At 38.3% G+C, this 25,915-nt stretch overlaps 2 protein-coding genes across 6 annotated transcripts in view; both read right to left on the bottom strand.

Annotated features, from left to right (window-relative positions):
* The window catches only part of LOC127863008 (rho GTPase-activating protein 15-like), a 37,268-nt gene extending 30,659 nt beyond the window's left edge, over positions 1 to 6,609 (bottom strand). Inside the window, exons 1-2 of one of the 2 annotated variants that reach the window (XM_052402354.1) lie at positions 5,860 to 6,609; positions 3,454 to 3,637 (exon numbers count right to left, since the gene is read on the bottom strand). In XM_052402354.1, the coding sequence (XP_052258314.1) occupies positions 3,454 to 3,637; positions 5,860 to 5,900 (225 nt within the window). In that variant the 5' untranslated portion in view covers positions 5,901 to 6,609. The remainder of the gene's footprint in view (positions 1 to 3,453; positions 3,638 to 5,859) is intronic. The other variant, XM_052402358.1, reaches the window with a different exon arrangement.
* An 8,087-nt stretch (positions 6,610 to 14,696) lies between these two features.
* Positions 14,697 to 25,915, bottom strand: part of LOC127863158 (uncharacterized) — a 123,221-nt gene continuing 112,002 nt past the window's right edge. For all 4 annotated transcript variants that reach the window (XM_052402552.1, XM_052402563.1, XM_052402572.1 and 1 more), the window contains 4 exons: positions 24,125 to 24,288; positions 21,086 to 21,211; positions 19,794 to 19,911; positions 14,697 to 18,649 (listed from right to left, as the gene is read on the bottom strand). In XM_052402552.1, the coding sequence (XP_052258512.1) occupies positions 16,320 to 18,649; positions 19,794 to 19,911; positions 21,086 to 21,211; positions 24,125 to 24,288 (2,738 nt within the window). In that variant the 3' untranslated portion in view covers positions 14,697 to 16,319. The remainder of the gene's footprint in view (positions 18,650 to 19,793; positions 19,912 to 21,085; positions 21,212 to 24,124; positions 24,289 to 25,915) is intronic.

A 25,915-nucleotide genomic window follows, 5' to 3' on the forward strand; every position in this document is an offset into this window, starting at 1 on the left:
AAAATGCATGCTAGAGTTATCAATCTTTGCCTGCCCAGTCCCCTCATGATAGTAAGTAAGTGTACCAAGTTTAAATGCAATAGCTTTGATACTTTATGTGAAAAGTGGACCTCAACACAAAACTTAACCGGACGCCGACGCCAAGGTGATGACAATAGCTCATAACTTTTTTTTCAAATGACCTTGACCTTTGACCTAGTGACCTTAAAATCAATAGGGGTCATCTGCTAGTCATAATCAATGTACTTATGAAGTTTTATGATCCTAGGCATAAGCGCTCTTGAGTTATCATCCGGAAACCATTTTACTATTTCGGGTCACCGTGACCTTGACCTTTGACCTAGTGACCTGAAAATCAATAGGGGTCATCTGCAAGTCATGATCAATGTACCAATGAAGTTTCATGATCCTTGGCATAAGCGCTCTTGAGTTATCATCCAGAAACCATCTGGTGAACGGACGGACTGACATGAGTAAAACAGTATACCCCCTCTTCCTCGAAAGGGGGGGGGGGGGCATAATGTGAAAACTGCCCCCCCTCAAAGCAGCCATGTTATTCAACTGACCGCCACCATTTTGAACTCAACTCTCATATCAAGGAAACAAATGTTCTGAGCAAATTTCATGAAAATTGGGCCAAAAATGTGACTTCTACTGTGTTCACATGTTTTCACTATATACATATAGAGAACAAGAGCTGTTTGTAAAACATGCATGCCCCCCATATGGGCTCTCTGTTGTAGTGACAGCCATTGTGTAAATAAGTTTTTTGTCACTGTGACCTTGACCTTTGACCTAGTGACCTGAAAATCAATAGGGGTCATCTGCCAGTCATGATCAATCTACCTATCAAGTTTCATGATCCTAGCCATAAGCGTTCTTGAGTTATCATCCGGAAACCATTTTACTATTTCGGGTCACCGTGACCTTGACCTTTGACCTAGTGACCTGAAAATCAATAGGGGTCATCTGCGAGTCATGATCAATCTACCTATCAATTTTCATGATACTAGGAATAATGTTCTTCAGTTATCATCCGGAAACCATTTTACTATTTCGGGTCACCGTGAACTTGACCTTTGACCTAGTGACCTCAAAATCGATAGGGGTCATCTGCTAGTCATGGTCAATGTACCTATAAAGTTTCTTTATCCTAGGCATAAGCGTTCTTGAGTTATCATCCGGAAACCATTTTACTATTTCGGGTCACCATGACCTTGACATTTGACCTAGTGACCTCAAAATCAATAGGTGTCATCTGCAAGTCATGATCAATGTACCTATGAAGTTTCATGATCCTAGCCATTAGCGTTCTTGAGTTATCATCCAGAAACCATTTTACTATTTCAGGTCACCGTGACCTTGACCTTTGATATATCGACCTGAAAATCAATAGGGGTCAACTGCGAGTCATGATCAATCTACCAATCAAGTTTCATGATCCTAGGCATACGTGTTCTTGAGTTATCATCCGGAAACCATTTTACTATTTCGGGTCACTGTGACCTTGACCTTTGACCTAGTGACCTGAAAATCAATAGGGATCATCTGCGAGTCATGATCAATCGACCTATCAAGTTTCATGATACTAGGCCCAAGCGTTCTTGAGTTATCATCCGGAAACCATTTTACTATTTAGACTCACTGTGATCTTGACCTTTGACCTAGTGACCTGAAAATCGATAGGGGTCATCTGTGAGTCATGATCAATCTACCTATCAAGTTTCATGATCCTAGGCCTAAGCGTTCTTGAGTTATCATCCGGAAACCATTTTACTATTTCGGGTCACCGTGACCTTGACCTTTGACCTAGTTACCTCAAAATCAATAGGGGTCATCTGCGAGTCATGATCAATGTACCTATGAAGTTTCATGATCCTAGGCCCAAGCGTTCTTGAGTCATCATCCGGAAACCACCTGGTGGACGGACCGACCGACAGACCGACCGACAGACCGACATGTGCAAAGCAATATACCCCCTCTTCTTCGAAGCCCACTGGCGGCCATGTCTTTTCACCGATCCGGACCATTTTCAAACTCCTCCGAGATATCAATAAAACCAATGTTTTGACCAACTTTCATGATGATTGGGCAAAAATTGTGACTTCTTGAGTGTTTACAAGGTTTCTCTTAATAGCCAAATAGGGAAAACTGCCACTATATACATATAGAGAAAAATGCCCGGCCCACTGGCGGCCATGTTTTTTCACCGATCTCGACCATTTTTGAACTCGTCGAAGACATCAATTTAACCAATGTTTTGAACAATTTTGATGATGATTGGCAAAAATTGTGACTTCTAGAGTGTTTACAAGGTTTCTCTTTAGCCAAATAAGGAAAACTGCCTCGCCCACTGGCAGCCATGTTTTTCAACGGATCGGAACCACTTTTGAACTCAACCAAGATATCATTAAGACAAACATTTTACAAAGGTTCATGAAGATTGGGCATGAAATGTGACTTCTACAGTGTTTACAAGGTTTTTCTCTTTTTTGACCTAGTGACCTAGTTTTTGACCCGGCACAACCCAGTTTCGAACTCGGCCGAGATTTCATTGGGACAAAGCTTCTGACCAAATTTCATGAAGATGGGACAAGAAATGTGGCCTCTAGAGTGTTTACGAGCAAATGTTAACGGACGGGCGGACGGACGGACATAGGACGGACAAAGACTGGTCACAAAAGCTCACCTGAGCAATCAGGTGAGCTAAAAAATAAAATTATTTGTTTTTATATTTGTTGCCATAGCAACCAGAGTTTTTGACGTAGGAACAATATGAAATGACATGCATAATGTCCTTATTGCCATCTATCCATGTTTCAAGTTTCATGAAAAAATATTAAGAACTTTAAAAGTTATATCGCAGGATCCAGAAATGTGTGACAGACAGACTGACAGACACACAGAGCGCAAACCATAAGTCCCCTCTGGTGAAACCGGTAGGGGACTAATAAATGCCAACTTGTAATTTATCTCCCTATCCAGCTATTTTAGTAGAACCATGGTAAATATAAAATTGAAAACACTTTTATTCTCAATTTGTAATTATTTAAAAAAAAACAAGAGATGTGTTTGTCAGAAACACAATGCCCCCTACAGCGCCGCTTGATAATGTTTTTTTACCTTTAGCCTTGAAGGATGACCTTGACCTTTCACCATTCAAAATGTGCAGATCCATGAGATACACATGCATGCCAAATATCAAGTTGCTATGTGAAGGGACATAGAAGTTATGAGAATTTTTCGAAACCTTAATGTGAAACCTAAATGCAAAGTGTGACGGAAAGATAGACAGACATACGGGCGGACGGTGCGATCACTATATGCCCTCCTTCGCGGGCATAAAAACACCAATTTTCCAATATCAGTCATAACAACACACTTTGTCCCAATCAAAAGAGCTCTGGCTCCATTACCAAATTGGTTAAAAAAACAACAACCTTGATGACCTACCACTATGGTGTTTTTCTTGCTAGTTTTGTCGAACGAGTCTTTGGACACGGAACAATTCACGAGACAGACCATCTGCTCTACCTTCCCGTGCACGTCTTGTTTCGTTGGAATTGATGCCTTCTTGTCCTTATAGAACACTAGGTTTGAGCCGTCCAGTTTTGCATATTGGGACGCCCATTTTTTGCTGAAATGAGGTGGGAACATACGGAACTTGTGAATCTGTACGATATTATGTCTATTATTGTATGCAAATGCATGTGCGTATATATAGTGTTGTCCTAGATAAGCCTGAGCACTCCACTTTCTGCTTTAATGGAAATTTTATTTAAAAGAATTCCAGCGTTAGTGGAAAGTGTTGTCCCTGATAAGCTTGTGCGGACTGCAAGGCTTATATGGGACGACACTTTAGGCATATGCTTTAAGCTCAGTTAAGAACATTGATCAATGGAATGTACTGGTAATTGAGATACAAGAGGCTGAAAAATACCTTGCTATTTTGACCAAAGTATAAATGCATCTGCGTAAAGTGTTGTACCAGATAAGCCATTGCAGTATGCACAGGCTTATCTGGGTTTGCACTTGACGCACAGGCTTTAAGCTTGGTTTTTCAAGAACGCAACTAAAATACAGAACAAGACGTTGCTATGGGCCTTGGCAGCTAACCTTTGTTTATGACATTAGCGATTTGAAAAAAAGAATTGATATGCCAGTAAACCAGTGACCAGATTTTAGACACAAAAAGCCTGGTTTCAAATTAAACTAAGTATCATAGGGACAAATATAAAATTTCATGACGAATTTGATATTAATGGAAATTCAAATGTGCTTACAAGGTTTCCCTTAAACGCACACTTCGAGTTCCTAACATGAATAAGTTTCCACTAAAAAGCTTTGAGAATACTGGCCCATACAAAACAATAAATACTTACGTTATATTTTCAATTACAATGAAAAAATAAACAATTCTTGCAATCTTTATTGAATTAAATGTCATACAATGGTGAACAAATGTATAAGAAATATCATGTAACAAGAGATGTGTTCGTCAGAAACGCAATGCCCCCTATTGCGCAGGTTTGAAAATAAATACAATTTTTTTTTTGACCTTTAACCTTGAAGGATGACCTTGAACTTCCACCACTCAAAATGTGCAGCTTCATGGGAATGCTGCTTTGAAATTTTTATTTATTTTTTGACCTTTGACATTGAAGGATGACCTTGACCTTGAACTTCCACCACTCAAAATGTGCAGCTTCGTGAGAAACGCCGCTTTGAATTTTTTTTTTTTTACCGTTGACATTGAAGGATGACCATGACCTTGAACTTCCACCATTCAAAATGTGCAGCTTCATGGGATACACATGCATGCCAAATATCAAGTTGCTATCTTCAATATTGAAAATGTTATGGCCAATGTTAAAGTTTTTGGATGGACAGACGCCATATATTTGACATTGACCTTGAAGGATGACCTTGACCTTCACTTTTCACCACTCAAAATGTTCAGCTCCATGAGATACACGTGCATGCCAAATATCAAGTTGCTATCTTCAATAGTGAAAAAGTTATGGCCAATGTTAAAGTTTTTGGACGGACAGACGCCATATATTAGACATTTGACCTTTAAGGATGACCTTGACCTTCACCTTTCACCACTCAAAATGTGCAGCTTCGTAAGATGCACATGCATGCCAAATTTCAAGTTGCTATCTTCAATATTGAAAATGTTATGGCCAATGATAAAGTTTCGGACGGACAGACGCCATATATTTGATATTGGACTTTAAAGGATGACCTTGACCTTCACCTTTCACCACTCAAAATGTCCAGCTCCATGAGATACACATGCATGCCAAATATCAAGTTGCTATCTTCAATAGTGAAAAAGTTATGGCCAATGTTAAAGTTTTTGGATGGCGGACAGACGCCATATATTAGACATTCGACCTTGAAGTATGACCTTGACCTTCACCTTTCACCACTCAAAATGTGCAGCTTCGTGAGATGCACATGCATGCCAAATATCAAGTTGCTATCTTCAATATTGAAAAAGTTATAGCCATTAAAGTTTTCGGACGGACGGACAGACTGACATACACACATACTGACATACTGACACACTGACGGACAGTTCAACTGCTATATGCCACCCTACCGGAGGCATAAAAAGATCATCAGAGACAGCACTTTAAGTGTGTATGGATTGTTTTGTTTGAACTAAGTCTCATCTAAAGGAAAATCAAGTTTAGGTGGAAACTGTTGCTCCTGATTAGCCTGTGCAAACTGCAGAGGAAAATCTGGGACGACACTTTATGTACATGGATTAAGCCCCGTTTTCCCAGAAAGTGGCTTTTATGGTCTAAAATGACTTCTTTTTTCAGTGGAACACAATAAGGTACAACTTACGATGGTTTCTTCCCTATGGCTATCTTGCACTTGTTGAGCATTCCTTCGACCGTTTCCTGAAGAAGTAAAACATTAAAAAAAACTTCAATTAAACTGAACCATAAAATACCCAAGTATTTGCAATTTCACTTCTATTAACAGTAACCAAAAGACTTTCCACATTGAGCAGCATTTTAGAGAGACAAAAATGCTAAAAACACTGACACTTAAAGTGCCAATGATAGTTAATTTCAGTAATCACAATTTATTAACTTTATAAGGTACATGTATAAAGATTTTAAAAGGATTTTAAATTGGTCAGTTTTATTTGTGCTAGCTGTGGGTGTAGCTGTTGTTGTTTTTCTCTCCAAAAATGTCAGCACATTCTGTGAGAAGTCTTTAAATAAATGGTTCTGTCAACAAAAACAATGCCTTTTTCAAGTGCTTGAGTGACCATTTGAATTATTTAAAGTCCAAATGGCCAAGGTCGAATGTTAAGGTCATTGCCAGCCTGGGTCATATGGTTGGAATTGAGATGGTCATAAGACAAATATATTGTAGTACCTTTTGTTGTATGTAGTTTTATTGCGAGGCAAAGAGATAAATTCTTAATTAACGTATCACTGAAATAAAAGTATCGAATTAATTATAGACAAATAATTTCATGTACAAAACAAATTGGGCAATATGGTTGAATTTTGAACGGTCATAACAACTGATATGTAATCATGATCTTCCAGAAAGAGGCGGGGCTAGAAAAAAATGGTAAAATTCCAGGGTGTCAAGAAAATTGGACAAAACAGTAAAATTCCATCAAAGAAATACCATAATGTCAAAAGATAATGCCATATATATATATATATATATATATATATATATATATATATATATATATATATATATATATATATATATATATATACCTCGAAAATTTATATATGTTTTTCTGAGCCTTATAATATTACAAACAAGAGTCTTCTCCTTTAAATGGAAATAGAGGATATATGTTCTTGTCAGTGTAAGAAATGGAAATAGAGGATATATGTTCTTGTCAGTGTAAGAAATGGAAATAGAGGATATATGTTCTTGTCAGTGTAAGAAATGGAAATAGAGGATATATGTTCTTGTCAGTGTAAGAAATGGAAATAGAGGATATATGTTCTTGTCAGTGTAAGATCGTTTGTTATTTCATGAGTGATAATAGAAAATAATTATTTTTCTATGATCACGAGTTATCATCCCAAAACCATTTTACTATTTCGGGTCACCATGACCTTGACCTTTGATCTAGTGACCTGAAAATCAATAGGGGTCATCTGCCAGCCATTATCAATCTACCTACGAAGTTTCATGATCCTAGGCATAAGCGTTCTTGAGTTATCATCCGGAAACCATTTTACTATTTCGGGTCACTGTGACCTTGACCTTTGACCTAGTGACCTGAAAATCAATAGGGCTCATCTGTGAGTCATGACCAATCGACCTATCAAGTTTCATGATCCTAGGCCTAAGCGTTCTTGAGTTATCATCCGGAAACCATTTAACTATTTCGGGTCACTGTGACCTTGACCTTTGACCTAGTGACCTGAAAATCAATAGGGCTCATCTGCGAGTCATGATCAATCTACCAATCAAGTTTCATGATCCTAGGCCTAAGCATTCTTGAGTTAGCATCCGGAAACCATTTTACTATTTCGGGTCAACGTGACCTTGACCTTTGACCAAGTGACCTCAAAATCAATAGGGGTCATCTGCGAGTAATGATCAATGTACCTATGAAGTTTCATGATCCTAGGTCCAAGCGTTCTTGAGTTAATATCCGGAAACCACCTGGTGGACGGACCGACAGACCGACCGACATGTGCAAAGCAATATACCCCCTCTTCTTCGAAGGGGGGCATAACAAGATCTTTAATACCTTCTTTGTGGATCCCATAGCATTAAGCTTCATCCAGATAATACACAATACAAAATTCATGCAGAAAACATGTGACTATCTGAAGTTAGGATAAGACAACCATTGACTTAAAATAATATTATATTGTTATATAATTACTTCCATCAACAAAATTTGCCACACGAAGGTTAATTTCAATTAGAAAGACCATACAACAATTAACATTAAAGTTTATTTGTGTTATAATGTCAAAGTACAAACATTCTGAAACTGTTTAGCATTTAAAAATCGCTCCACGATGTCGTATTTGAGTTTATTTGCATAATTTCGAGCGCACATGCCTATACTTTCATTTGGTCAATGCTCTATTATAATAGCTAACAGGCAACTTCAAAATCATGTGACAACACCATTGTTTCCTTGACGCAGTTCCATTCGGTTATGTTATGCTCTCTTTTCCTTTTGTTTCTTGCTGAATCGCCAAGAGCAGGACGTCCTTGCTTGAGCTCCGCTTATTAATCACGTAATTATTCATGAGAATAAGGTCATGCCTCCGACGTTGCCCAAAGCCAATATTGCTTTAGCTCGTAAATGATAGGATATTGTTGTGGGAAGTTCAAATGGATTTAATTGTCACACAAAAATAACAAGAGCACCGCATAACGGGTGCCACGTTCGGCTGCGAAAGCTTGTCATATTTTTTTTTAGAGGTCACAGTGACCTTGACCTTTGACCTAGTGACCCAACAAGAGATGTGTTTGTCAGAAACACAATGCCTCCTACTGCACCCCATTGAAACAACATTTTTATTTATCATATTTGGCAGGTAGAGAAATCATCTCCCTTTAAAGGTTATTACTTCCCTTGAATTTTGTTCAATCCAACCGGGGGGGGTGGGGAGGGTCTCACAATCAATTATGACCATGTCAGACATCACTGACAACTAAGGCCTGTGGTTCAAAAGAGATCATAGCCAGAGTTGATCATGTATCTATGGACATAAGTCCACAGGTATGCAAAGAACATCAAAGAAATTATATTTATATCATTTAGAAAAAAACTTTGACAAATCAATAATTTGGGTTATAAATAATCAAAATAATAAATCTGTACAGTAACTGTGAAAAGAACTTCAATTCTTGGTAAGGAAATATATAATATGAGATTTATTATATAAATTACTTCCCTTGAAAATAATTGTCTGTAACAAATCTCTATTTTTAGTAGCAAATAATTAAAAGCCACTACCGTGACTGTAGATTCTCCACTCAAAATGAGCAGCTCCATGAGATACACATGCATGCCAAATAAATAAAGTGGCTATGTTCAATATTGAATAATTTTCTCCCTTTTTAAAGCTTATTACTTCCCTTAAATCTGTATTTTTACCATAGACTGTAAAGGATGACATTGACCTTTTACCACAATATGTTTGTCAGAAACACAATGCCGCCTACTGCGCCGCTTTGATTTATTTAACAATGATATATACGTGGGCAGGTCAGATAACTATGTGCATTTAAAGCTTACTACTTCCCTTGACTTTGTTTTTTCGACCCTAGACCTTGAAGGATGATGTTCACCTTGAAATTTTACCAATCAAAATGTGCAGCTCCATGAGATACACATGCATGCAAAATATCAAGGTGCTATCTTCAATATCTAAAAAGTTATGGCCAATGTTAAGGTTTTAGCACGATGCCTACGGCGGACATCGGACTACGAGCTGGCTATTACAATTGCTCGGGTTTTCTCCGAAAACAGCCTCGCTAAAAACGAACAATTTGTATCTCATAAATCAATGTTACTTGACCACATCTAGTGTTACAATTTTGGCTATCGCATATGGAACACTGATTTAGTGTATGGGTTAACTTTATTTTACGACTTATTCGTTGATTTTGAGTGTTCATGGGTCTTTAAATAAATTGTATCAATCACTTTATTTGAGAATGCAAAACAACAAATCATTGGGTAATTTTCGCAAATAATTTAACGTTTTAAAACGGTGAATTCGTTGATGCTATACCTAGAAGTGGCCGATGGCAGAACATAAACTAAAACGTTCGCGAGGGTATCGACAAAGCCAAGTTACCACATGTACTAGTGGTACTTGTAATATGTATCACTTCTTTGATGGCATTTATCAAAACTATGAATACATAAATGTTTGCATTAGTTTTATACAAAAAACAGCGATTTATACGAAGGGATTTCGATAAGTTACGCAATGCGGTTCCGGAATCCACCAAGGTTTTACAATTTAAATATTTATGAAATTTCAGTATAGAAAGCTTTACACGCAATAGTTTATTTTTAAACAACAGGGCCATGATAGCCCTGAATCGCTCACCTGACTAACCTTGCTACATCAATCTAAATTCTATCAGACCCATATACAATTGTATACCCAAGCCAGATTTCATCAATTAATACATCCTGACAAACTTTTATTCAGAGTTGATGAAAACTGTGACCTCTATCATCTACAAAAGGTTTAACTAGAATTGGCCCGGTGACCAAATTTGTGACCCCAGATGACCCATATACGATCCAAAATCAGATTTCATCAAGATTAACATTCTTGCCAAATTGTATTAAGTAAGCATGAAAATTGTGACCTCTACTGTCTACACAAGGTTTTTTAACTTTGACCTAGTGACCTAGTTTTTAACCCTAGATGACCAAAATTCGGTCCCAACCCAGATTTTAACAAGACAAACATTCTGACCATATTTCATTAAGATCAGATGAAAACTTTGACCTTAATTGTCTTCACAATGTTTTTCTATGATTTGACCTAGTAACCTAGTTTCTGACCCCAGATGACCCAAATACAATCTCAATCCAGATTTTATCAAGATATACATTCTGACCAAATTTCATAATGATTGGATAAACACTGTGACCTCTATTGTCTGCACAAGGTTTTTTCTATTATTTGACCTAGTGACCTAGTTTTTGACCTCAGATGACCCAAATACAATCCTAACACAGATTTTATCAAGATAAACATTCTAACCAAATTGAATATAGATTGGATGAAAACTGTGACCTCTATTGTCTACACAAGGTTTTTCTATTACTTGACCTAGTGACCTAGTTTTTGACCCCACATGACCCAAATACAATCCCAACCCAGGCTTTATCAAGATAAACATTCTGACCAAATTTCATAAAGATTGGATGAAATCTGTGACCTCTATTGTCAACACAAGGTTTTTCTATTATTTGCCCTAGTGTTTGACCCCAGATGACCCAAATACAATACCAACCCAGATTTCATCAAGATTCTGACCAATTTCATAAAGATATGATGAACACTGTGACCTCTATTGTTATACAAGGTTGTTCTTTTATTTGACCTAGTGACCTAGTTTTTGACCCCAGATGACTCAAATACAAATCCAACCCAGATTTTATCAAGATAAAAATTCTGACCAAATTTCATAAAGATTGGATGCAATATGTGACCTCTATTGCCTACACAAGGTTTTTCTATTATTTGACCTAGTGACCTAGTTTTTGACCCCAGATGATCCAAAAACAAACCCAACCCAGATTTTATCAAGATAAACATTCTGACCAAATTTCATAAAGATTGGATGAAATATGTGATCTCTATTGCCTACACAAGGTTTTTCTATTATTTGACCTAGTGACATAGTTTTTGACCCCAGATGACCAAAATACAATCCCAACCCAGATTTCATCAAGATAAACATTCTCACCAAATTTCATAAAGATTTGATGAAAACTGTGACCTTTATTGTCTACACAAGGTTTTTCTATTATTTGACCTAGTGACCTAGTTTTTGACCCCAGATGACCCAAATACAAATCCAACCCAGATTTTATTAAGATAAAAATTCTGACCAAATTTCATAAAGATTGGATGAAAACTGTGACCTTTATTGTCTACACAAGGTTTTTCTATTATTTGACCTAGTGATCTAGTTTTTGACCCCAGATGACCCAAATACAATCCCAACCCAGATTTCGACAAAATAAACATTGTGACCAAATTTCATAAAGATTGGATAAAATCCGTGAACTATATTGTCTACACAAGTTTTTTCTATTTTTTGGCCTAGTGACTTAGTTTTTGACACCAGATGACCCAAATACAATCCCAAACCAGATTTCATCAAGATAAACATTCTGACCAAATTTCATTAAGATTGGATGAAAACTGACCTCTACTGTCTACACAAACAAATTGTTGACGGACACACGCATACACGCACGCACAACGTGGCAGGTGAGCATAAAATAAAGACGATCTCTTTAAGGGGTTTTCGGTAATTGTACACATTAATGCAATCACCCGCGCTTGACAAAATAACGTTTCAGCTTTTTAAATTGTTTTTCTTTCAACGCTTTCAACAAATCATTCTGGATACTGATTGTTCAAGTTTCATAAATCCCATTGGCATCGTTTAACCATAGTTCATTTAATTATTTGGTATTTAAAGTCACTCAGTTTGTCAGTTCCTCATGTCAAGACCGTTGACCTAGTTGCAATGTCAACCCCAGACATATCCTTTATTAATAGTAAACAAAACCCGGACGCAAAAAATCTCAGAGTTATTAATATTCTTCGCCTCGGTGTCAATGGTTGATTCCTCCTAGTTGGTCTCTCAGGTCATATTCTATCAGTTTTTCTATTCGGTCAATGTTGTGTAGTGAAAATCTAAATCGTTGACATCAGCTTAGGGATGGCCAGTTTAGTAAATCTGTCAATTCGTCATCGTTAACATCAGCTTTAGGAAAGTCAGCTTAGTAAATCTGTCAATTCGTCATCGTTAATGTCAGCTTTAGGATCTTCATCTTAGTAAATCTGTAAATTCGTCATCGTTAATGTCCGCTTTAGGATCGTCATCTTAGTAAGTCTGTCAATTCGTCATCTTTAATGTCAACTTTAGGATCGTCATCTTAGTAAATATGTCAATTCGTCATCGTTAATGTCCGCTTTAGGATCGTCATCTTAGTAAATATGTCAATTCGTCATCGTTAATGTCCGCTTTAGGATCGTCATCTTAGTAAGTCTGTCAATTCGTCATCTTTAATGTCAACTTTAGGATCGTCATCTTAGTAAATCTGTCAATTCGTCATCGTTAATGTCAGCTTTAGGATCGTCATCTTAGTAAATCTGTCAATTCGTCATCGTTAATGTCAGCTTTAGGATCGTCATCTTAGTATATCTTTCAATTCGTCATCGTTAATGTCAGCTTTAGGATAGTCAGCTAAGTAATTCTGTCAATTCGTCATCGTTAATGTTAGCTTTAGGATCGTCATCTTAGTAAATATGTCAATTCGTCATCGTTATGTCAGCTTTAGGATCGTCATCTTAGTAAATCTGTCAATTCTTCATCGTTAATGTCAGCTTTAGGATTATCAAGCTTCGTGAATCTGTCGATTCGTCATCGTTGACGTCAGCTTTAGGATCGTCAGCTTCGTAAATCTGTTAACTCGTCAAAATTGTATATGTAGTCAAGCGCTCCGTTATTCGGTGTCAGTCATGTTGGCAGTACATTCTTTTATTTGGATAAAGATAACCGGAGTCAAATACCTAAGCTAAATCTGAAACTCAACCATAACTAGCTTCTGTTCGGGTACCAATTTTCTATACAATCACTAACCAAAGCTTGTATCCTAAATATAAGATAACCAAAAGTTATACACTGGATAAGATACTTGTTGAGAATTGCATTATACAATTGGCTACAGGTAAGAACCACTGACCCCACAACATGCGAGTTATTGTGTGTGTTATTTTATATGCCACAAACTGGGGACATTGCACTATACAATTGGCTACAGGTAAGTACCACTGACCCCACAACATGCGAGTTATTGTGTGTGTAATTTTATATGCCACAAACTGGGGACATTGCACTATACAATTGGCTACAGGTAAGAACCACTGACCCCACAACATGCGAGTTATTGTGTGTGTTATTTTATATGCCACAAACTGGGGACATTGCACTATACAATTGGCTACAGGTAAGTACCACTGACCCCACAACATGCGAGTTATTGTGTGTGTTATTTTATATGCCACAAACTGGGGACATTGCACTATACAATTGGCTACAGGTAAGTACCACTGACCCCACAACATGCGAGTTATTGTGTGTGTTATTTTATATGCCACAAACTGGGGACATTGCACTATACAATTGGCTACAGGTAAGTACCACTGACCCCACAACATGCGAGTTATTGTGTGTGTAATTTTATATGCCACAAACTGGGGACATTGCACTATACAATTGGCTACAGGTAAGTACCACTGACCCCACAACATGCGAGTTATTGTGTGTGTAACTTTATATGCCACAAACTGGGGACATTGCACTATACAATTGGCTACAGGTAAGTACCACTGACCCCACAACATGCGAGTTATTGTGTGTGTTATTTTATATGCCACAAACTGGGGACATTGCACTTTACAATTAATATATTGTGTATTAGAACTAAACTAAATTGTCCATTATTAATTATTACATATTACATTGCACAAACATTGCTAAGACATACCTTGTTTGCTTTACCGTTAATTTGTGACATTCACAGACCATTTTTGCGTGGAATAATATTTTTTAAACATTTATCAACAGGTCTCTTCATTTCAAATATTTTAAACAACTGTCGACCATATTCTTAGTTTGTATATGTTAAATTCAGGTTGTATTTTGAATAACACAGGAACTAAATACCGTTACCGATGCAAACATGTAAAACTGCCTTATTTGATTCATGGATACAACAGTTTCACACTTTATATAAATTCTATAGAACTTCGGGTTCTCACAATGTCTATAGAATACCTAGAAATACGCACTAATACGTTAAACAGTATTTGCATTTTGTTCCAATATTCGTAATCATCAAAGAACATGGATTTGAAAAATCATGTTTAATTTATCATTGTTAAAAATGTACACATTCAATATAAAATGTACATTAAAGGGAAACAACTCTTGTTAAAACAACCGTACAATACAACTATAATAACGTATTAAATAGTATACACGAATGAATAAATGATTACCTATCGTCTCTAATTTGCATGCATGCACATGCTGTCTTAAAATACAATATCTGCAACTCTATTTAACAAATATCTATAAGTTTCAGTCAAATAAAAAATATTGCAAGTACAAGGAAAGTTGGCAAAAAGGGGTGGGTGGGGTGTAATGGGGGGAGGGGTTTCTTTAATGGCGGAAACTATTCATATAGTATATATCGATAAATACCGTAGCAATTTGTATTCCAGTACCAACCGGTTTTGGAATGCTGCCAAATAGTTTATATTCGTTGGCAAGAAATAACGTTATTTTTTTTTTAAATGGCTTTTGCAGACACATAATTTCATGTTTTTTTATTTTAGTAAAAAAAAGAATCAGGAATTTGCGTTGGTCATTTTCCGATGTGTTTGTGATAAATTGATTGATCAACTCACGAAATCAATGAAAAAACAAGGGATAAAATTGTCACAAAACCAGGTTTTCATTGTGAAAAAAAATCTGTGAAGGGAGACAACTCAAACTGAACTTTTGAAATGAACAAACAAAATTAACCCCCTTTGTAAGTTTGTTTTAAAATAAATCTATTTTTAGTCGTGGCGACCTTGACATTGGAGATATTGACGTGATTTTTTCGTGCGACACACCGTCCCATGATGGTGAACAAATGTGCCAAATGATTTTAAAATCTCATAATGAATGACATAGTTATAGCCCAGACAAGCTCATTTATGGCTATTTTTTACCTTTGAACTCAAAGTGTGACCTTGACCTTGGAGATATTGACGTAATTTTTTCGCGCAACACACCGTCTAATGATGGTTAACAAATGTGCCAAATGATTTTAAAATCTCACAATGAACGACAAAGTTATGGCCCGGACAAGCTTGTTCCGCCCGCCCGCCAGCCAGCCCGCCCGCATTCGCCAATCTAATAACCCGTTTTTTCCTTCGGAAAACCTGGTTAAAAACCTGGTTAAAAATCATGTCCAAAGAGTAATAATGATTTGACATAACATCGTTTCCATCTCTTGAGTATTTTAACAGCGGCAGTTTGGGGGATTTAACACTCAAGTTTTAAATAAACAGTTCAAAGGTTAAACAGTTTGCAGTAAAAAAAAAGTAAAAAAAAAGTCAAATAAAATGTACATACCTATATCAACAATGCATTAATAAACATTAAAAAAAATATTGTCTAACAAAATCAATAGTTAAATACTCTCTGATTGTATTTGAGTCTCTGTGTCAATATAAAGTTCATGTCAACTGTATTTGAGTCTCTGTGTCAATATAAAGTTCATGTCAACGACATCAAGTTCACAAAGTTTCACCTTCTTAACAAACATATTGCAGTTGAATACCCTTTATCAGAATTGCGACATTTTGAACTTCTGTCTATACACATAATCCTAAACACTCCAATGTCAATGACCAAACATAGCATCAAATCCCTTAAGGTCAAGCACAGGTCAAACCCCAACCAAGATTTATTTTCAAAGTAAAAACCAAGGTCAATGGTCAAAACATGGTAAATACTCAAGTTCAAGGTCAGGATGTAGCCTGTCTGTTTCCCCTATCCCTGAGGGACGACAGATCAGGTGAACTTCCCCTGAGTCGCTCAGCCTGCAGCCACGACTGCATGTTTGCGTGAGGCACAACGTTGGCACCAACGTTCGGTCGCAGTTGCTCCCAAGCCGACTGTCGTTTCACATTTGACAAGGCGGCGTCCATTGCTAAAATATTATTGCTATCACTTGTACCACCCACTGTATGGCGACGACGTTTACACTGCTCGTTTCTTTTCCTACCGAATACAGGCGGCGATGCAGACCGAGTTTTTGGCACACTCTCACTGACCGGTCCACGACTGGCAGCGTCAGATTCCTCGGCTGCTCTGTTTTTCTCTAAGCTCTGAGATAGTCTCACATTCACTTCGGTCTTTTCTGATTTTGTAATGGGCCGGTAGTCTGGACGTTTTGATGGGGTTTCTGTCCTTAAGGGGTCACCATGGAGACCGTCATTCTGCGAGTTTAAGAACGACTTTAGCGGTGACTGGTATGCAGTGAGAGGTTTAGAGACGTGTTGCTGTATTGCCATGCGACCGCTGCTGTCAGCAGACATTATCGATGGACTGGAAATCACTACCATGACTGAGGCAACCCTTGAATCACTCTCGGACCTTTCAATCCCCCTAGAAGCAGCCCCATGAATTGAAGCACTACTCTCGGAACGTTCCATCCCCCTGGAAGCAATCCCTTGGATTGCAGCGTTACTCTCAGAACGTTCCATCCCCCTAGAAGCAACCCCTTGGACAACAGCACTATCAGCTGAGTATGTAACATCACTGTGCAGGTTGATACCGCTATTGTTGCTACCTGACCGAACCAGAAGGTTAAGACTTGGCTCACTGTGGCCTTCATAGAGAGGATTGTGAGTGGTGCTTCTCTCAAATCTGGTCGCCAATCCTATCTTCGCGTCCGATTTCGGTGGCGTCCTGTGTAGGCTGGGATCTCTGTACTGCTTTCCTTGACCCTGATTATCTGCCTGCATGGCTGCTTGCCGAGATAAGTGGGACAGGGGAGGCTGTGGAGGGAGTCGGTGCTGTGCCGTCTGAGCTGCCGGGGAATCGCCTGCATCAGGTAAAGCGCCATTACTTACACTGCCACCATTTGAATTCAGACCCCACCTAGGAGGCTTTGATGATGATGCACAATTGGACATTTTAGCACTAGATAATGTTTGCAATTTCTTATCGAAAGTCGAGGTTAGCGTAGCTAGCAAATCAAATCCCTCATCGGAGTCTGTGGAAGCCCAGGACATACGGTTGTCCCGCCTCTCCAGCAAGTCAATCAGGGAATCCAGAGAACCGCGCCGCACTGAACCTGTCCGGGTTAAACCCGCACTTCGCCGCTTTATCTCTGCTGAGTCCCTCTTAGACTGAGCCTTTACCTGGGCGGTGGGGCGGTTAATAGCACTTGGAAAGCTGTGTCCGTCCGCCATATTTTCCACTGAGCCCGTTCGTTTCGCTTGGGATGACAGCGACCCTGCGCTCATCTGTCGGGGCTGCCGCGCTGACCGATAGTTAGATCCAGCATTACTCTTCACAACAATATGCTTATCACTCCTGTGTGAGTCTCTACCACCGTACCGCTTGGTTCTACCCGATTCTTCTGGCGTGTCTCCGTGTGGGTGCAGACTCAGTGAATATCCAGTTGTTGCTTGGAGCAGATCTTCCACGCTATGCCTGTCCTCAATCTCTAGCTCACGCTGCGTCTGCAGGATATCTGCCTCAATTCTTTGCCGCTCAAGTTGACGCTTCTTTTCCTCCCGCTGTCGGCGCTCTTCCCGTTCTTCCCGTTCCCGAATGGCACGCGCCTCCAGCTCAATGCGCCTCAGACTGTCGATCGTCTCACGTCGGAGTCGGTTAAAACTCCCGTGGAGTGATGTGCTGCCGTGGGAGAGCTCCAACTCGTCATTCCGGTCCAGTAGAGACTCGTCCGAAAAATACTGCGTCATCGGCGTAAGAAAAGCCACCGAATTTTCCTTCTCAGAATCGATGAAATCGAAGTCAGAAAATTCGCGGTCTACAAAGTCTTGGGACTTTGCCATGCGTCTGTCTGGTAGATCCGGTAATGGTTTCAGCAGGTCCGTGCTATGCTGCATGGCTGCTAGATTCGGGCTGCTGCGGGATGTTGTGTCGATCTTTTGCGTCCTAATGAGAATCTCATTGTCTATGTTTCGCTCGTTGTAGCCAAGGGGTGGGTCTGACACGGACACGCTTCGTTTGTCCGGCGGCAAGACGCGAGCTGGGCTTTCACCCCGAAGTTTTCTATTGGCTGCAGAGACGATACTTGAAACAATCTCACGTGGGTTTAACTCTGAAAGAAGAAAAAACATCAAAGTTGATTGAAATACGCTTTAAGAGGATTGCACATAAACGATCTTATCAAACAGCATAATGATTTTATAGGAGGAAACTCTGGGTGTCGTTTAAACTTATGCTTTACATGTCAACACATGCCTACCATCCTTTACTCTTCTATTACATGTACATAGTGGACTACATTTTTGACATTTTGTTTCCATATTTGCATTGGATGTTTACATTTCATATCAATATACCGTAAAAAATAAAAGCCATAGTTATTAATCTAACAATGCTTATCTTTATTTCTAACATGAAAAGACACTTCAAATTGATACTGAATATCTCTTATGACAATACGGTCACTCTTAACTATGCATGGCCCCATTACCAACCCTGGGGCGTCCCCTGGGTCAAACATGCGGTGTGGGGATATGCGTCGGCCTCTGCTGCATCATTTCAAGTTCTTTTTTGTTTCAACAGAAATTGACGGATCAATTAAAGGGTTATTTTTTCAATGAAAAGGCTATTCCTCTGCTAGTTCAGCGAATAATGTCTTTCCACCAAAATGAAATGACGATGAACAAAGGTATCGTGTGTGCAATGACTCATCATGGAAGGAACCAAAATTAGACAAAAATAAACATGATGCATTAAATCCATATACAAACTTTGGTTAGAAGATCAAATATAGGTTTGACATTTACAGTTGAATTTCTAACTACTAATTGCATACAAAATGAATAAAAAAAATACAAAAAAGTAATTTGTATCATTGAATATCAGCCGGTCAAACCAATTTTTGTTTTCCGTAACAACGCATGTTGTCACACGCCGTGTCTGTTTTGGTCGAAGTATTGACGCTCCTGGTGTGTTGAGCCTTCACCATTAAAGATCTTAAGCAAGGATCATTCCTTTAAAGTTTCATTAAACCTGACTCAAGAGCAAAAACAAACTGGCTTTATGCAATAAGCATTAAATCGCTAAAGCCTGCCACAGTCTGGTCAGGTTTTATGATGTTTGCAACTCATCAGTATCACATGGTTTGAACCTAAGCCTTTAAAACTATAATCTATATTTTATTTGATTTTCTAAAGGAATACAAACACGTCAAAGTAAGTATCTCAGTGGTAATGGGTGAATGAACCTGTCCATACCAGCCTCCTCTCTCATGTTACTGCTGGAGGGCGCTGACACCAAAGACATGCACTCTGCAGCCTCGTCATCTGTGGGGACGCTGCTGTCCATGTCCCAGGAGCCAAAGATCCACTCACACTGAAACAAACATGTAGCATGTACAGGAGCCAAAGAACCACTCACACAGAAACAAACATAAAGCATGTAGCAAATCATTGTAAAATAACAATCCCTCAGCTGACTGCAGATGATGCCAATACTTAATAAGAAAATGTCATCATATGGGTCTGCTTTCCACTGGTCTTTAGGCGCACCCAAGCCTTTTTGAGCAAACTTCCCTGTAACCTTCTAGCCTCAAACCCACTGGCCTCAAACCCACTAGCCTCTAACCCACAAGCATCAAACCCACTAGCCTCTAACCCACTGGCCTCAAACCCACTGGCCTCTAACCCACTAGCCTCTAACCCACTAGCCTCTAACCCACTAGCCCCTAACCCACTAGCCTCAAACCCACTAGCCTCAAACCCACTAGCCTCTAACCCACTAGCCTCTAACCCACTAGCCTCTAACCCACTAGCCTCTAACCCACTAGCCTTAAACCCACTAGCATCTAACCCACTAGCATCTAACCCACTAGTATCTTACCCACTAGCATCTAACCCACTAGCCTCTAACCCACTAGCCTCAAACCCACTAGCCTCTAACCCACTAGCCTCAAACCCACTAGCCTCTAATCCGCTTGCCTCTAATCCACTAGTTTCTAACCCACTAGCCTCTAACCCACTAGCCTCAAACCCACTAGCCTCTAATCCACTTGTTTCTAATCCACTAGCCTTAAGAATTGGATGTTTGCTGTTAGCTTGGGGCAAGTGAAGATTGTCCTAATTGGTCTTATTGTGTAGTTCTTTTTACTTTCTTTTTATTTCACAAAAGATTCTTATGGCAGATTATAAATAACAACTGCATTCTTGCAGTTGTGAAATATGGTAGCAGTTAACCAACTAGAAACATAACAAGTTACACACAAACAAAATAAATATAATTCTTGATAACTAATTAAACCCACAATTAAGCGAAGTTCATAGAATTTTCAATAAGCTGCATTACAAGACAGCTGGGTAAGTTAAAGGTCTTCAGAAAAGTGATTTTGTAAGCCTGGTGCTCTGAAAAAATCAGGTGAAGACTGTTTGTGGTCCTTGACATTTCAGTGTTCCGTAAGTTATTATAGTTTTACACCACAATATTTTACTTTCCAGAATTGGTGCGCGTTATACATGGTTGTGCCTTATATATGCTTAAGTACAGTACATACATGGAGAATGATGCTTTCTATGATCTTGCAGTGGTCCGACATGTCTGTCACCATGGCTACCATGTTGTCGTCGGCCTTGCGGATCAATGTCGGCCCAAACACGATAGCAAGGTTCTTGGCCTGCATCTGAAAGAATTACCAGACTACTGTAAAATCATTTATCTTCGTCACACATTAATTTTCTTTGATTTTTTGGGGTTTACTGATCCACGAAATTTAACACAAACACATCGAAAAGGTGGTTATTGTTCTTTCCAAAGTCAATGTGTCCAGGAATGTCTTTTTTTAAACCACGAAATTGAATGCTCCCAAGTATAAATGATTTTACAATATTTGGAGCAGGTTGCATTATGACTCTATACATTTTTGTAGGCAATATGACTCCAGACTTATCAATTCCTATTCATGTAAACATTGTGGTGACAAACACATATTATGCACACTTTTCATGTGTCACTTAACATTTAAGATATATGAAGACCGATGTAACTAATGGAAAAATAATGCAATAATTATTATTATATTCTGACCATTATTTTTGCAGAGAAAAATATATAAATCTTAAATATTCCTGGGTAATAGATTTTTTTCAACAATAAAAACATATATTCCGCTAAAACCATACAATAAAACCATCTCTACTTTGTTGCAGGGGTTGTCAAAAGAAACAAGAGCTGTGTTTGTGAAACACAATGCCCCCTACTGCGCCGCTTTGAAGCCATTTTTGACCTTTGACCTTGAAGAATGACCTTGACCTTTCACCACTCAAAATGTGCAGCTCCATGAGATACACATGCATGCCAAATATCAAGTTGCTATCTTCAATATTGCAAAAGTTATCAACAAGGTTTAAGTTTTTGACTGACACACACAATGACAGACAGACAGGCCAAAAACAATATACCCCCGTTCATTTAATCCGGTGGCATAAAAATCACTATACAGTGTCTTCAAATTGCTTTTTAATTAACATTTTTCAACTGCTTTGGGACAAGAACCCATCAAATGATTTAGTTTTACCTACAGACTATTTTGCCATTCCTACATAATATTTTTAAGTTGATTCAAACTGTTGCAGCTCTAGTTTGAATACAGAATAACAACAGCATGTAGAGGCTGTCAAAGTAATTATTCAAACAAGAGCACTGCATAACGGGTGCCAACACTCCGCTGCAGGTGCATTTTTTAATAAATGAAAGCTTGTCAGAAATTATTATTAATTTTTTTAGAGGTCACAGTGACCTTGACCTTTGACCTTGTGACCCAAATATGGGTCAGGCGTATAGAACTCATCAAGGTGCAGCTACATATTAAGTTTCAAAGTTGTAGGTGGAAGCACTTAGATTTTATAGCCAATGTTCAAAACCTCGACAAAATGTTAAGGTTTTAGCACGACGTAGACGGCGGATGACACGACACGACGAGCTGGCTATAACAATACCTCGGGTTTTCTCCGAAAACAGCCGAGCTAAAAATGACTTACACCCAAACAACCCTTTGTCAGCTAACATTCAATGATAACAAACTCATGAGAGTTTGGACCATTAAGGATGATAAAAGAGCAACAAACTCATGAAAGTGTGGACCATTAAGGATAAAACAAGGGAAAATAACCCAGGAAAGTGTACATTACTACAGATAAAACAAGGGAAAATAACTCAGGAAAGTGTAAATTACTACAGATAAAACAAGGGAAAATAACTCAGGAAAGTGTACATTACTACAGATAAAACAAGGGAAAATAACCCAGGAAAGTGTAAATTACTACAGATAAAACAAGGGAAAATAACCCAGGAAAGTGTAAATTACTACAGATAAAACAAGGGAAAATAACTCAGGAAAGTGTAAATAACTACAGATGAAACAAGGGAAAATAACTCTGGAATATGTAAATTACTAAGGATGAAACACAAACAAATTACTCAGGAAAGTGTGTATCACTAGGAAATAAACAAGGGCAAATAACTCAGGAAAGTGTGGATCACTAGGAAATAAACAAGGGCAAATAACTCAGGAAAGAGTGTATCACTAGGAAAGTAACAAGGGCAAATAACTCAGGAAAGTGTGGATCACTAGGAAAGAAACAAGGGCAAATAACTCAGGAAAGTGTGTATCACTAGGAAAGAAACAAGGGCAAATAACTCAGGAAAGTGTGGATCACTAGGAAATAAACAAGGGCAAGTAACTCAGGAAAGTGTGTATCACTAGGAAAGAAACAAGGGCAAATAACTCAGGAAAGTGTGGATAATTGACTGTAATGGGCACAGGGTGGGTGCTCATTTGGTTAACAAAGTCCATGGATGTGTTTATCCATTTCTGAAGTTGACCAATATAGTCATAACGGAAAGACACTGTTGGAATAAATGTTGACCACAAGAACAGACTTGTGTCCACAGTCTTCGTCAATTTATTTATAATGATATAAAACAGTTCTATTGGATTACCGATTTGAATCCTGCATCAGAGCAATTCTTGATTATGATTGAAAATAACAACTAATGCATCAGCCTTCATGGGTGAGCGGACAAAATTCCAGAACAGGTAAATGTATATTTTATGAAAATACAGATAATAAATTGACCTGTACTACATGCGGATGAAACAAGGGCATCTGTGGATCACTAGAGATAAAACAAGTATTGCATATCGTAACTTCATGTATAAAGTTTCAATTGATGGCTTGAGATATGTGGAAGTAGGTTCAACCACAAACTTATACAAGCATTTTAAAGAGTCTTACCAACTGCGGATAACCTGACAGAGGGGTAACACCAGCACCCTATAAAACATTGTTTGTCGGACGGTAAAAACATCGAGTTTAACGAAGGTAATATTAATGCAACACCAAAACATGTCCCTACCCTGATTGGTTTAAAACTATTTAATTTAGCTCAGTTGCATAAAAAGCAAAATGCTTATTGAAACACTCTCGAGTTCTTTTCCAGGGTAAAATCAGTACTTGGAGTCTCTAAGAGAGATCTAAACAATGCTCCCATAGCGTGATTGAACCCGTTACCTCCTTGACCTGGGCGGACTTACCCTGTTGACGTCAGCGTACTGGGCTACGCGGTTCAGGTGTCGCGCAAGGTGTTTGAACGTCTCTAGATGGTGCTCCGGCAGTTTGTGTATGAGTGCCTTCAGCTTCAACATGCGCTTCTCCGAATCCTTATTACGGCTTGCATCGATGAATGGCTGGTACAGGTCTGCAACCAAACCATCCATATATTGTCATAGTTTATTTTAAGCTAAGTAGCGTAAAATAGAGAAATACTGAGCAATCATTATTATTTATGGGTTAATAATAGTCATTGATGTCATCGGTTGAACGATCCACAAATTTAACACAAACACATCACAAATTCATCATTTTTTCAACATTACAAATCGATGAAATGATTAGCCTAAAAGTCTTTTTTTAACCAAGAAATTTCATGCCAACAAACATAAAAGATTTTAAAGTATCTTTAAGATAACAGTAGTATCTCTCTAGATTTTTTTTGTTCCCGATATAATTCAGCAATTTTTTTTATCCAATTGGTAAAAGTACAGGTACCAGCCCAATTGGGAAAAATATGGGAAAAATATGGGAAAAATATGGAAAAATTCTCGTCATGATCTCTTCAGATTGGGAAATTGGTGTATTTTATTTTTTGCTTCAACATACATTAACATTGATAACTAAGTGTAATCAAGTTGTCAATATTATAATAACTTAGGTTCAAGCCATAGAGCTGCATAGGGAAAGTAACTACAGTACAGCCAAAGCGGAACAAACGTATTTCGCGATCCGCGGCGGCAAGGCGAAACGAGTCGATGCCGCGTCAGTCGTTGAAGCCGTGTCAGTATGCGGCGGCAAGTCGCATTTCGCCGCGAAACTTCGCATCTGTCCGCCGAGGCATGCCGCGGTCCACGACATGATGCCGAGTCGATGCGATCATGAAATATTTTTTTTTTAATTATTAGTTAAATGTAGTTAACAAATTTTGAAAGAACAATTATAATATTAATTAAAATCATAATAAATTTATTGTGCGCGGATTGTATTAGCATATACATGTAAGCATAGTTAATGTGTCTGGCCAATTATTAAGTTTGTTTCCCGCCCGTAGCGTATGTATTTCACACATAAACAAGGTCACGTAATTATGTTTTCGCACATACAAGTGGTCAAGGCTCCAGCATATGGTGGATTTATAAATTAATTGCATGTTGATTCCGCTATTATATTTTAGCTGAGAAAATTAGCAGTTTGAAGCCACATCAATAATCAAGACGGTGACGACGTATTTGTAGTTTTGTTAATTATCAGCTTATTATAACTATTGTTTGAATATGCGTATATAAACACGTTTTATTTTGTTCATATTATACAGTTAATATTGCTACTAATTACCCGATAATCCCGTATATTCCAGTTTTAAAGCAAATGCTGGTAAATATTTACGATACACAAACATTCTCGATATTTCCTTAAGTATCAAATACATTTTGGCATTTGTTACTATTTGTAGAGATGATGAAATAACGTCTAATCGGGGCGTTTTTTTTCCTCCACTGAACACACGATTTACGCCTGACGTGATGTAATAATTTTCGCGCGCTTTTTATGAAACAAAGGATATTTTAGCACTGTTTATTTGACGCTAGAATTGCCAAAGGACGCGTTAGAATTAAAATTCGGAAGTGTGTTTCGGATTACAAATTTAATAATGATAATGGAACGAAACATAAACAGTTGCGCGTAATTAATTCTACGCTACACATACATGTATGTACATGTAGGTGGATATCTTTTCACTCGATCCGCCGCGTACGTATGCAGCGGATTTA

Source organism: Dreissena polymorpha, chromosome 1 (genome assembly GCF_020536995.1).
Source record: "Dreissena polymorpha isolate Duluth1 chromosome 1, UMN_Dpol_1.0, whole genome shotgun sequence".
NCBI classification, from domain to species: Eukaryota; Metazoa; Mollusca; class Bivalvia; order Myida; family Dreissenidae; genus Dreissena; species Dreissena polymorpha.